General features: G+C 35.9%; 2 protein-coding genes across 2 annotated transcripts; both read right to left on the reverse strand.

The window, feature by feature from the left end:
- Nucleotides 1–101: 101 nt before the first annotated feature.
- Nucleotides 102–8,758, reverse strand: LOC107796476 (ATP-dependent DNA helicase homolog MER3-like). Its single transcript, XM_075250537.1, is given in 27 exon segments — nt 102–889; nt 962–1,321; nt 1,402–1,439; nt 1,757–1,949; nt 2,043–2,125; nt 2,274–2,291; nt 2,650–2,699; nt 2,806–3,057; nt 3,151–3,339; nt 3,415–3,611; nt 3,693–3,818; nt 3,894–3,977; nt 4,058–4,121; nt 4,212–4,329; nt 4,434–4,483; nt 4,662–4,733; nt 4,910–4,961; nt 5,039–5,195; nt 5,359–5,653; nt 5,656–5,700; nt 5,924–5,961; nt 6,486–6,532; nt 6,623–6,659; nt 6,744–6,981; nt 7,073–7,234; nt 7,704–7,887; nt 8,555–8,758. Coding segments are annotated over 27 exon segments (3,783 nt in total). The 5' UTR covers nt 8,629–8,758; the 3' UTR covers nt 102–329.
- Nucleotides 8,759–11,808: 3,050 nt separating this feature from the next.
- Nucleotides 11,809–14,200, reverse strand: LOC107796474 (pentatricopeptide repeat-containing protein At1g31430-like). Its single transcript, XM_016619255.2, has one exon. The coding sequence runs from the start codon at nt 14,170–14,172 to the stop codon at nt 11,950–11,952; it is 2,223 nt and encodes a 740-aa protein (XP_016474741.2). The 5' UTR covers nt 14,173–14,200; the 3' UTR covers nt 11,809–11,949.
- Nucleotides 14,201–14,604: the final 404 nt, after the last annotated feature.

Here is a 14,604-nt window from a genome sequence, read left to right on the forward strand (position 1 = left end):
GTACTAGATTTTGAATTATTACTTAGTATTATTTCAGGAAAACTCTCTTTTTGGTCGAGGCCTAAAAAACAAGGAACATTACCTACTATACCAAATTAAAATATAGCGTACAAATTCTTATGCCTCATATATAGAATAGCCATACAAGTTCTTCTGAAAGAACATTATCGTGGAGAGAGTAATTTTATTAAACAAAGTAAAGGAGGCCAAACAGGTTTTCTCGGCTAATCTTTCACTTCTACGCGTACTTCCAAGAGTGACATCTCATTATTCTCAATATAGTTGAGAAAAGGAAGTCATTGGATTCAACATACTAGATACAACCACCTTCACTCAAACAGAAATGAGAAAATACTTTTAAACCCATAGGGATTTGCTTGGCTGGTCTCTGCCACTTGTGCTGAAGAAGAGCACCGTTGTTCCTGGAAACTTGGAGAACGTAATGGATATCCAACATTATTCATATTAACGTAAGATTCTGAAGATGACAACAATCTTGATCTTTCCTGTGCAGCTTTTCTTGAGGTCACTAAAGAAAGGTCAGTTTTGTCACTAGTGCAGGGTGTGTTTCCATTAAGAGTTATATCATCAACCTCTTTAATTTCTGTAATTGCCTTTCGTTTGGTCTTCACAGGCTCAAGATCCAAATTAGCTACTGCATTTTGTGCAACTTTTGTTGGAATTGTCTCTTGAAACCCAAATATGGCAGAATTATGCTCAGGTTGGTGCATTGTGCAGGTTTCATGGGCCATACTGAGTAACTTGGATTCTGGGTTCTTCACAATCTCAAAGCTGTGGAAGATCTTAGAATCCATAGGCTTATAATTGAATGACATTTCTTCAACCATTGTTTCAGATGGAACACTCTTGGTTTCAAAGGAAAGCTCACCTAGAACAGTATAATTTGACGTCAGCCTGCATATAATTTACAAACATTAGTACCAAGGACTTCGTGCATTACCTGTTTCACTAGCCAGGTAAATGGCATTAGAGACATGATGGCTATCTGGTCTCTGATCTTTGTTATAGAATGGTCTATTTTCTTCTAGATCGATATATTCTGCAGATTGAATGACCATGCTGCGACGTGGGACTTTGGTTCTTGTCACTTCTTCCGGTACTCCTACAGCATTCTTAACAAGAAGCTGCTCCTCGCGAGTGCGCTTTATGATGTGTTTCAAAGTCTCTAATGATGGTGAACATGTACCTTTCAATGGGGTAAAAGCAGGGAGGCTTTTACCCTTTTCACGTATATGGTCAAATATAGTCTTTTTGTCTATGATTCTGCATTCATCATCTTCAACCACAGCAGCAGGTACCACTTCATTGATGTATATAGCAGCAGAAGTCAGTGACATATTGACGTACATGAAACACTAAATGTGAGAGTTTAATTGCTACCTTCCTCTAGATCTTCGTCTATTAGCTTGAAACTGGGCCTGATTACAGAAACAAAAAGCCAGTTAGTATTCAGTGTGGAAGCAGATTCAACCCGTCATACGTAAGAGAGAACGATGGGATCTGGATCCTTCAGTTTCCACAAAACAGACACCACAAAATTATTTCATAGGGTCCATCAAACACAGTCGGAATTTATTAAAAACTTAAACTGCCCTCTCATATATAAGGTCATGTATCTAATATGCATACCCCAAATCAAAATAAGAAACAGAGGCTACAGACTTAGCAGTCATATTGTCAACCATCATGGTTATCATATACTTTACGCCCATAAAAAGGAAAAGTTAGCTCTCACATGTCTGAGCTCCATTCAGGTTCAGGTAAAGTGTGAGACACTTGGCATGAAGCTTGAGCTGCACCCTTTGTGTCCTTTATGATGCAGGCATCATTGGCTTGGAACGAAGAAAGCTGCTTGGTTCTGTACTTGTTCACAAAATTAAGGCCAATCTCCTTTATCAATAAAACCTTTTGATGGAGATCGACACCAACTGCATAAAAATGATGTGATCTAGTCAGATAACACTCAGGGGCACAGGAGTACACATAAATGAAGCTACAAATAGAATGTCGGGGAAGTTAACTAAATTCATCAAATATCAGATCTGCTTTAACAGTCAGCTTCCCTTGCTGATGGCTTGGCACCAGAACTGTCCTGCTATAAGGGCTGTAAAAGAAAACCAAAATATCAGTGCCGATCACTACTAACTATGACATACACTCAAAAGAGTTTCATGAATTTGATCATCTAGTTGGTACAGTCTAGCAGTTTCTCAGGCCTGATCTGGAAATGAGGACCAAGCTTCTGAGAGTACCTAGGAAAGTCATCCACCCTGCAGGTAAAAAAAGAAATTTCAAGTCATTTTAGTGGCTAAAGAATCTTAAAGAGAAACTTAACACCATTAGGTCATAAGTTGAACACCCATGCAAATCATTCAAAAGGTGTCAAAATGTAGGGCTAGTCATACAAAAGTAGATGATGGAGGCCTAAAAAATTGAATTAATATAAACATGCTTCGAACATGTCAATGTTTTGTTGGAATCTTCTTTTTTTGAAGAAAAATAATGGCATTCTAAATTTGAACTGATACAAAATGCTTTGAGATGTCCTTATTTTGTTCGGAAGCTTTTTTTTTTCAAGAAAAATGATGGCATTTTAAAGTGCCCACTTTATATTTAAGAATATATTACCTTATTTTCTCATGAAATAGTACCAGATTATCTTCTTCAACGCCAACCACCTGTCAGAAAATTTTCAACTGAATGTCAGAGTAAATTCTACAATAAAATAAGTGCGAGATGAGACAAAATAGTGTGTATGCGAGTTGGTCCCTGTAATTAGCATACCATATCAGCATAATGTCGTTTAGCTGTTTGCACAGGTTGTGACAACCTAGTCAGCGTTACCATAACCTTGGACTTCCCTTGCCTTTGGCTCTCAGTTTCCTCAACCTTCATCTCAACTTTTGGGGGTAACAATAGTAATGACTCTTTTATATGATTCCCAAAAGGATATTTTCTTCCAGTTACTATCTCTATTTTCCTTGGATCAGCCTCAGAGAATGAGGCAAATGATTTTACTCCCATTGAATACAGTGCCTATGCAGGAAGATAAGTGTACGTCAGAAGAAACCTTAGGGTTCAGTCTCTTGTCCCAAGACTTGGACTATAAGATGAACATAAGCTACAAACCTTTGCTGTCACCATTCCAATACCAGGCAATTGTTTCAGCAAGTATGGACTGTCATCCCAGACCTTCTGATACAAAGATTTGGCTAGAAGTGCTGAATTTAAAGTTCCTCGATAGTTCTTCCTGAATAGGAAATACTCTTTCATGCACTTCGCAATTCTATAGCCATTTGCACATATAGAGTTCATGTCCTACATCATTAAAAGACTATTAGAAGCATTATTCTTGGCACATGGTAATATAATACATGAAATTGATGACGAAACCTGGCTAAGGGATAAATCATGGACTAAAGGATCCCCTGTTAGGCAGTCATTTGCCAAAAGAAATATCTTCTCTTCTCTGGTTTGTATCCGCTTTTTTCTTTTCCCCTTGTCCCCAAGGATGTGAAAGCGAAGCCGATTGTCTTTGTCGATGTTTATGTCATTCAGGAGCTTCTTCTCATTGCGCCTCAGTTGTATCCCTTCATTTTAGAGGCAAGTGAGATATAACACCAGTTGTAATTACTCAATTTTTTAAATTTTGTAGAGTATGAATTATATACAGGCAAGTTCCTCAGCACGGCAAATAATTTGAAGTGCATCCTCTATGCTACAGTTCCCAGGGGCTTGCATGATGTGCTTCATAGTGTCGAATTTCAGATAATATTTCGTCATCAATCTTCCAGGTTCTGCATATACAAGAGGCAGAAATTTAGATTTCCAACATGGATATTATGCTATACTGCATTCTGAAATCTCCATACCAAGAGGCTTTAAGCGGAAACCATCTTCATCTGTCCAAATCAATTGATAGCTTGACAACTCATGCACATTCTGAACACAAATATCTGGAAAACATGTTTTAGGTGAGCACAAATGGCTAGATGAACTTGAAAGGAATTCATAGTTTACCAGTGTTATTGATCACCTTGCATATGGCTCTCTAAACTGTCGCCAGTTAGCCCTCTCCTTACTGCATATTTCTCTGGATTCTATATTTTGAATGAAAAACGTTAGGAGTAAAATTTTACAGAAAATTCAGATAGATCTTGTTCTCCATTAATTTGCTCAGGATGATATACCTTTTTAATTCTTACATACAAATATGAGCATTTCATCCATTCAATTGCTCCTGTTATATCTGACACGGTGAGCTGAACAATCTCTGCTGTTAGGTGTTCTGTAACACATGGAAGCAATCTAAAGAGAAAGAAAACCACGTCAACTTCTTGGTAACACAGTCCTTTTTGCATGCACCCAATATCGAATAGCATCACTAACTAACAAGATGAATAATTACATACTGCGACTCCACCAATTCGCATCCACTTAACAAATTCTCGTACAAGTGAACCTAATATGTAAAAGAAGGGTTCAGATAGGAAAATTAGCTGTAATGATCAAGATGAAGTACAGTATATTAGCTACTGACTGAGGGCAGAGAAATTCTTGGAGAAAAGAAACATAAAATTACTCTAAGTCAAATTTTTATAATTCAGTGAACCTTATCTGTATCACAATAAAAGACTCACAGTTTCTTTTCTGGTCATGATTATGACCATTCCTGTGTCATCAAACGGTGGTCGACCTGCTCTTCCAGACATCTACAATAGTTGGACAACATATAGCTCTTATCTGGAACTAAGAATAATTTTACTTTAAAGTCGTAGTTTCCAAGTGTGGACAAAATCATGATCTCTGAATGCCAGACATAGACTACACTTTAAGATCGCAGAATACAAATGATGTAGCAGAGGAACCCCAGGGATGAGTAGCATGCCTGCAGGATTGTTGATCTGTCATATTCCATGTAAATCCCTTTTTCCTTATTGCTGAAAAGAAAATGATAGAATTACAAAAATGACAATCCGACTTATGAAAAAATGTAGATAATTGCTGGTAGACATACTAGTGCTGAGTTGATTTGATCACAACAGTATGTGCTGGTAGATTAATTCCATGGGCAAGAGTATTTGTAGTGCACAGCACTTGAATATCACCATTCAGAAATAGGCCTTCAATGAGGCTGCGGTCATTCATGGAAAGGCCACCATTGTGATAACCAACTGCATAACACAGATAATCACTAATCTGCAGGGTCTACGCTCAATACAACTCCATATTCAACCTCCCGCTTCAAAGGGAAAAAAGGGAAAATGAAAAACACTTTTTTGTTTCAATCAGAGGTCTGACAGGGCTGCAACAAAAGGTAGGGAGAATAGTACATACCACCATAAAGAATATAAGACTGCATTTGTTTGTCATTACATGATAGTGAAGCTTCCCTTAACCTTTCTTGTTGTTCTCTGCTTTTGATGAAAGGATTTGAATGACCATAGGTCATTGCTGCCTGAGAGAGCTGCTGTGCTGCCTCTTGTGCTCCTTTTCTGGTTGAGCAAAAAACTAGAGCAGATTTTCCTCTGGAATGTTGCATGAGAATATCTGTACAAGTTCTCATGCTTAGCACTATAAAATGTGTAGAACATAGTAAAGGAGTAGAAATTGAAAATAGGAGGTATATGATGTCCCAACTAGCTTCTTATGCTTACCAAAGACATAGTTCTGTAACCGCTGGAAAAGAAAAACAACAGGATCATCAGGACATTAAGAGGTATTTCAAGGTGTAATAATGAAATCTCTTGCTATCCCTTAAAACCGATTCTTAAATTTGACAAAGCAGGACATGAAATTGGATAGGCGGGAGGGAGGAGACATGCAAAACTGTTATTCAATGAAAGGGGCGATAAGACGCCTAAACAGAAACCTGAAAAAGAAAAGCCAACAAACAACATACCTTTTCAAATAGGAAGTCATTCTTCGCCGGAGTGTATCCTGCAGACAAAGGGTTGGCAATGCAGAACTCAATAAAAGACAAGGCAGCGGTTACCCCAGAGAAACATGTCAATGCACTTCCGACAGAGGCGCTTAATGCATTTCATAGGCATTATAGTGACATGTATGATTCAGATTGCTCAATGTACTTCCCCATAATTTTATCACAAGGTACCCTCTTTCCAATAAAATACTTTGTCACTTACTTGGCATTTGGTTCACAAAATCCAACTCAAAGAACTAACTGAGACCAGCTTTAATATTCCTGTTCGAACTCAGTTTACACTTCCATTTTTCTAGCTTTACACTTTCTGATATTATACTCAAATTCCCAGTTCACCTTCCAAACTAATACCAAGTAATACAGATTTTAGTTATCTAGATCTTAAAACTGTGAAAAGTCAAACAATGGCATTTAATCTGAAATACAGGTAGTACTAAGCACAATATGTTTCGACTCAACGAGTTAGGGTGTAACCAGGAATGAATCAAATAGAACATCAGTCGAAAGGATTAGTAAATACCAAAAACTTTTGTAGTCAACTTAACGGGTCTCATTTCTTCTCCAAACCTGCATATTGGACAGTGTCATATGGAATTAATACGATCATTCTCTGAGCAATAAAAACGACTGAAAGATGCCATATACATTGAATTCTACCTTTTTACTCCTTGCCGGGGAACCATGAGCCACTCCGCTGCATAACGAGATAGCTACAGTCAACTACTACATCAGCGATTATCATGAAAGGGTGGCTTGTTTGAACTGTCTTGAAATTTACCAAGGTCATCAATGTTGGGAATGGTTGCAGAAACAGCTATAAGACGGACATTAGCTAGAGCACTTGATTTCAGTTCAGGTTTGCGCGAAAGCATTTTAATTCTACTGACAATTGCCTCTAGAGCTGCTCCACGAGTATCATTCAACAAATGGACTTCATCAATTAGCACCAATGCAATGTCACCAAAAAAGCTCAGGCCTCCATCTTTTATGCGATAACGAGTCACAGCATCAAACTTCTGAAGGAAAAAAGCAAATTCAAAGACAAACACATAGTTAGCCAAGAAACAACAAAACAAAGTCATGGCTGGTTTTCATCTATAGTCTGACCTCAGGAGTGGTAAGAACTACGTCAGCATCCTGTATATCCTTGATGTTGTAGTACTCATTGTCCCCAGTCAGTTCCAGGCAGTTTATCCCCCATGAGCCAAGCTTTTGGTTCCAATTGCGAAGCTTCTCTTGTACCAAAGCTTTCGAGGGTGCAACATATATCTGTATATCAGAAGAAAAAAGGAGGTTGCAGTATGGTTAAATCACTAAAATATGCTGAAATTTTCAAATGGCCACATAATCTTCTTCGCACGGGCTGGAGTAGGAAATAGTGGCAAAAATCATTGTGAATATCCTGACTGACATATGCAACTATAAACATAAATCGACAGGATGTAAGTAGGAATGACCAATAAAACGTGATGTATTGAGGTGAACTAATTCTTTCATCCCAAAAGATGATCCTCAGTGCTTGTATATGCTAGATAAAAGTAGTAGCAAGAAGAGAACCTAAAATAAGTAATTGAGGATCTTTTGAGCTGCAAGTATGAAGTAAAATAGACAAGGCATGCAGTTAAGACATCACAAATTGAAAGTATTCCAGCACGTTGAGTTCTTTCTTTCAATAGAGATCCTTATCATTGAAATTACAAATTCAGTCATCTTACGCTAAATATTGACAGAGACTTACAGTCTTCAGAGACCCCTTTATGTGAATAAATTTTCCCTCTCCTGAGATAAACCTTGAGAGAAGCCTCAAAATGCATAGTTCAAAAAGCACTGTTTTTCCACTTCCAGTTGGTGCCGAGATTACCATGTTCATATCCGATAGGAAACAAGCTGGAAAGCATTCACTCTGCAGCGAGTTAAAGTATCTGCATGTAGAAACAACAGTATTTAAAACCTTACAAGCTAATTTGGGATACTAAAGAATGTAATACAGTAATAGCATAGCGCAGATGTGAAGCTGCTGATCAAACAGCCATCTCGACTTTGACTTGTGACCAAGAGCAAATGAAAAGAGTCAGCATCATTGAGACATTTCTAGGAGTCTGGAAACAGTATTCAAGTTTCGTGGCTAGTGTATGTATAGCGCTTCTTAAATGATTTATGTTACACTATAACTACTACGTCTCAACCCTAAACTAGTTGCGGTCTGTTATATGTTTCCTCTCTCTCTCTCTCTCTCTATATATATATATAGACACACACACACACAAATCCTTCCGCTCCAGTTGGACTCATTTCATTCAAATAAACTATTGTTTAGAACAAAGTACTGGTTCTCTAATAGATGTTCTCTATATCTCACATTTATCCCTACACTTAGTCACTTACATACAAATTTCAGGTGATGACTAAAACGCAATACGAGAGCATATAATTTCTTCATTTCAAGGATTCCAGTACAGTAAGCGCACATGAGCATTCAATCACAGTGCTGACCAACAGAAGCCTTCAGAAAATTACACAAAATATCTCAGCAAAACAAAAAAAAAAGTTTTATTGCAATCGAGTAGAAAAAAGTGCGTAGAATAGTACCTGAAACTGAAAGTTGAACGGAATAGAGGCGGCAAGTCCATCACAGACCTAAGTGCGTAGCCATCCATGATCATCGAATTTGAAATTCAAATCAAACGATTATCACAACTTCAAATGGAAGTCAGAATTCGATTATAGAAGTTACAACGAACTGAACCAACAACTACTACTACTCTAGTAGGCATTAACTATTATAACCAGGGGCGGGTCTAATGGCATGTTTGGCAAAACTGAAAAAATCAGGTTATTCTGAGAAACCTTTTTTTTTTTAAAGTACTTTTCACAAAAGTAAGAAAAACAGTTTTTCCTTTGCCTAATCAATTTAAAAAGCACTTTTGAATAATAATTTGTATTTGGCCAAGCTTTTTAAAAAGACTTTTAAGTGTAAAGTTACAAATAAGGACATAAAAAGATTTGCTTAATAATTAATATTATATAAGTAGATAAATAATTACAGATATATATTATTGCAGATAATAATTAAGTCTTTTTATTTTATTTAAATAAAATATAAAAATAAAATTGGAAAGTATTTTATTCTTTCAAGATAATTTAAATATATAATAAATATGAAAGATTATCCCAAAGTCATTTTATATTACTTAATAGTTTAAATTAAGTAAGGTTACATTGGTATATATAATATTTTGCAAAGGGTATTTTTGGTAGGAAAAGTTAAAACTGCTTCTGCTTCTAGCTAAAAGCACTTCCCAAAAAAAGTTTGGCTAAACAACTCAAATTGAGGAAAAAAGTACTTTTTTAAAAAAAAAAAAAAAGAAGAAGCTTTTTTGGCATGGTGAGAAACTTGTCCAAATAGGCTATAAGGCTAGGCCAGTGAAGCTATTGCCTTAGACTCCAAAAATTTGAACGCCCCAAATTTACTTATTATTATTATTATTACTATAATATAATATATAATTTATATACATAATTATTATTGTTGTATAAAAAAAGTATTACAGTATATTTTTTGTTATTTGATTGAGATTATTTTATATCAATAAGTTCATAAATTATGATAATTTTCTCACTTATTAATTAGTATATTTGCTTCACTCTTCCATTTTAATTTTATCCTTTTTATAGGAATTAAGTTATCTACATTGACAATATAATGAATTTTTTTTACAATCTTCTCTAAAACTATTACATGAACACAAAAGTATTCAAGCACCGATTTTCTTTTTGGTGTAATTCAATTTATAATAGGTTATTTATAATTTATTTTAAATATTCACTAATAAATGCTACTAATTAATAGAATGATCTACAATTATCCTTTAAATTGATCAGAAGGAGTAAATATTCTTGAGACCGTCAATGCTCAAAACTTAAGCTATTACGTTATGTACGTTTATTTCTTTTTCTTGATTGTGATGATAGTCAAAATTTTCATTTTGAGTTTTGTTCTTCAACATCCGATAACCTACCATTTTATTCTTTGTGCTCATCTTCCTATTTTTTTTTAAAAAAAAATTGCTATTGTTTGTCTTAAATGATTAATTTGTTGTTCATAAGCAAATTTGTTGCTAGTGTAAAAAAGCTATAAAATAATTAAAGAGCCTCTCACTATGATTTCGCCTTAGGCACAATATCCATTGAGCCGCCCCTGATGATAACGGTCCAAATTAACACAAAGTAAACTCAATAATCTGCAACAAGTATCGTTGAAACAACTTCAACTTCGAGCTTGACCTGTAATAATGGAGCTTGATAACAGCTTGCTTGGATGGTTGTTACACATCATTTCATAATGTGTCATATTGTATTGTATTGTATTGTACTGTATTGTTTGATGAATACAATGTTTGGATAGATTGTATCGTTTACCGTTGTTTCATTATATCATGCACCATCAATATGGAGAATAAATTTATAATATTATTTAGAAAAATTATGATACAGGCTAAATTTATTATATAAAAAGGTAGGATAAATGATAAAATAAAATTATTTAATAATAGTGAAGAGTGAGATGAGAGAAAAAGATGAGATAACGACGCAACCATACCAAATCAGTCTTTACATAAAGTGACACATTTTGTCGTTTCGTAACGACAAATTTAACAATATAATACAATAAAATTTAAGTAACAACCAAAACAAACATCGTATTTAAAATAACAATACGATACAATACAATAGGTAACGACCATCCAAACAAGCTGTAAGTACGGGGTGATTATCATCGAAGAATGAAGAAGAAGATAGAAAAATTTAGATGAGATGAGAGAGAAGAAGAATCGAAAAACTGGGAGAGATAATTACAGAAGAGCAGAAGGAAGGAGAGGAGAGCATACCAGAATTCGTTCACGCTTTTTCTGAGTATATAGATGTTTTACTGGGCTAATCTGGACCGTTGCCTTCTCTTGATCTCGTCCTTACACGTGTAATATAACAACCACCTCAATTAGTCGTTAACTTTGAATTACCCGCTAATCTCATTTAGCCGAACGGCGTCGCTTCCTTTATTATTTTAACAACTATGTCGTTCTTTTCTTTTCAAACTTCATCTTATCTTTGAGGAAGCTTAATTAAATCATCTCTCTAATAAAAAATAGAGACAGGATTTCTTTTTAGTTTTACTGATAGCTCAAACTGCTAAAGCAATTTCAGAATCATATAACACCAACATCAACTAATTCGGAATTGAACGTAGGTGTTGATTCAATATAGTGGAGTATCAGTTCGTGTTAGTTATTAAAACACCTCAAACCTGTATACATGCCCTTGCAAAGAAATCATTTTATTGGACGTATATACATGCAATGTAAAAATAAAAAATAAAAAAATTACACTACTTGTATATGTTAACTTGTAGTAACAAGTAACTTGCATCGTTATACAAGTTACTGATCTCACTTTTTATGAATGGTTACAGGAAGATCTCTTGTAGGTGACCTAATAATGTAACAAAATTTTTACACTTTCAATGTATAGAAGTTACACACATTAAGACGAGCATAGTTTCGGCAACCACTCTCCATTATCCTCCAAAATTTGCCACCGATAGACATTTACAAGTAACCAATGTTTCTGTGTTAAATCATCATCTTTTTGGGAAGTAGGAGTATTATGGATGTATATAAATGACGGAATAATCAATGGATTATATCATATTGACCGAGATGAGCTTTGAAGGAGTGACATGGACAATGATGATTCATATAGCAACTCCAAATAGCTTGGGATTGAGGCGTAGTTGTTGTTGTATGGAATAATCAATGAATATCAATCAGTTTCACTTTACAAAATTACAGTGTCAGGCAGGCATTTCTGCAGCAATGGTTCAAAACCTTTTGATCCACGTGATAATCTATTCACTCAATTTTCCCAAAATGGACCTCTGTGCTGCAACTGGCTTCAATTAACTGCCCTTCAAAATATGAAGCAATCTATATAAGCTGCATTTCTGATCTCAGTAGTTCCAAAACCTCGTAAATCTCTGTTGACTCATTGTGAGAACCATCCTGGGAATAAAATGAATGGAGTTGGTTTCTCACTTCAATCCAACTACATCCCCCGCTTTTCTTCAGTCCTTTTTCCTTCATTTCTTTTCTTGTGTGTAAGACATCCAACCATCTTCCAGCCGAAGCATAAACATTTGACAGCAACACATATCCTTCGGGATGCTTTTCAGCTAGCTCTGAAATCTTTTTCGCCACCCTTTCTGTCATCCTCTCATTTCTGTATGTTTTGCAACCACTTAAGAGAGCTGCCCAGGCTTGAACTTCTGGTTCACAAGGCATGTCCAAGATGAACTTCTCTGCTTCAGAAAGGCGTCCTGAACGAGACAGCATGTCCACTACACAGGTATAATGTCTAGCATTCGGTTGTATATTATAGACCTTTTCCATTGAATTGAAGTAATGGAGTCCTTTGTCTACAAGACCACAGTGGGAACAAGCAAATAAAACTGCTAAAAGAATAAGCTCATTAGGCGCAATGGACTTCGTCCATTCAAATTCTTCAAATACAGTAAGTGCTTCGTCTGCAAAGCCGTTTTCTGCAAGCCCTTGAATCATAGCTGTCCAGGAAATCTCGTTACGTTTGGGCATCCTTTTGAAGATTTTCTTAGAGCTTTCAACATTACCCGATTTGGCATACATATCTAGAAGGGCAGTGTCCACGAAAACGTCCGAGTGAAAGCCAAGTTTAATGACCTTACCATGCAAGTTCTTGCCCCTTTCTAATGAAGCTAAGCTCGCACAAGCACATAAAACACTAGAGAAAGTAGATTTATTTGGTTGTTCTCCAGACAGAAGCATGTCACTGAAACCTTCAAAAACCTCATCAAATTTTTCATACTCTAAATAACCTGTCATTAGCGAATTCCATGAGATACTATTTTTTTGGGGTATCTTGTCAAATAGCTCCTTAGCTTCTTCAAGTTGGTTATTGAGGCTATAACCACTGACCATTGAATTCCAACAAACAACGTTCTTCTCCAATATCGAGTCAAATGCTACACGTCCATCCTTAGAGCTTCCACATTTGCAGTACAGGTCAACCAGTGAGCTACCAATGAAAGCATCTTTTTCAATCCCAATTTTTAAAATATGTCCATGAACAATCCTTCCCGTTATCAAAGCTTCAAGGCTCGACAATGCACTTACTACGCTTGCTAAACACGACTTATTCGGTTTATACCCCTGTTGGACCATGCAATGGAAGAGATTCACCGCCGCTTCTGCATCACCACTCTGACTGTACCTCGAGATCATTGTACTCCAAGAAACTTCATTTCTTTCTGGCATCTCATCAAAGACACGACGAGCTTCAGTTAAGTCTCCCTTCTGAACATACATGTCTAAAATTGCGGTCCAAGAAACGACATCTCTACCCTGCATCCTATCAAAAATTCTCCTTGCTGAAACAGTATCATTCAATCTCAAGTTAAAAGTGATCAAAGAATTCGAAACTGACAAATCATGTTCAAAACCAACCTTAACAATCAAACCCAATACACACGCTCCCAAATAAAAATCACTCAACTCTCCGCACGCTCTAATGACAGAAGTGAAAGTGACATTATTGGGCATTACTCCAGATTGAAGCATCTCTACAAACAGCTTCATAGCTTTAAAACTCAACCCATTTTGAACAAGCCCACTTATAGTTGCAGTCCACGCAAACAGAGTCTGAAATGGGTTTCTCTCAAAGTAGAAAATAGCCTCATCAACTCTTCCAAACCTCATAAACCCCGAAATTATAGCAGTCCAAGAAACTTCATTTCTGTCAGGCATTTCGTCAAACAGTCGACGAGCTTCGTCCAACTTTCCCCACTCAAGATTCACAGTAATCAGACAATTATGCACAACTAAATTGAACCCATCAAACTCCTTCAGCATCTGATCAATTTCCTTTGATTTTCCGGATTTAAGGTACATAATAAGCAATTTAACGGCAATGTGTTTCTGAGATGAAATGCCTGTTTTTATCAAATGCCCATGAAGAATGGCCCCTTGGACGATTAATCTTTCTTTTGTAATGTCGTTAAGGACTGAGACAATCTTGTTTACATTAGCTTTCACGTTTTTTCTTGAGTTAAACAGGAGAGACCTCACAATACTTCGCATGCTGAATGCTAGGCCTAAACATTTAACGCGCAATAGCATATAAAGTTGAAGAGTAGTTTATTAACTATACTATAAGAGATCAATTAAAAAGCTATTATGATACATTAAAGATAAATTAACTATAAGATTACGAGATCAAGTAAGTCATTGTAGAGGTCACAGGTCGATCCAGTATTTAAATTCTATGTTTCAACTTTTAAGGTTTTTAGCATTGAACCCATTATATTTTTAAAGTTATGGGTTCATATTTACTATTTTTATAATTTTAATGAATTTTTACACAAAATTTTTTACTTCGCATCGAAAGTTATGGCTTCATTTGAATCCAGCGCTACCACACTACCAAAGGCGGATCTAGGATTTGAAGGTGGCGGGTGCCACAACTTCCTTTAATATACATTTTGTAAGGAGTAACTAATATAGAGTTTGGTCAGTTCATTTTTTTAGTTTATTCGAGCAATCTAACTGTAA

The sequence above is a fragment of the Nicotiana tabacum genome, chromosome 3 (assembly GCF_000715075.1).
Source record: "Nicotiana tabacum cultivar K326 chromosome 3, ASM71507v2, whole genome shotgun sequence".
NCBI classification, from domain to species: domain Eukaryota; kingdom Viridiplantae; phylum Streptophyta; class Magnoliopsida; order Solanales; family Solanaceae; genus Nicotiana; species Nicotiana tabacum.

What these genes read in the sequence shown, in the direction of transcription:
- LOC107796474 (XM_016619255.2), bottom strand. Translation starts at nt 14,172, where the DNA reads ATGCTATTGCGCGTTAAATGTTTAGGCCTAGCATTCAGCATGCGAAGT.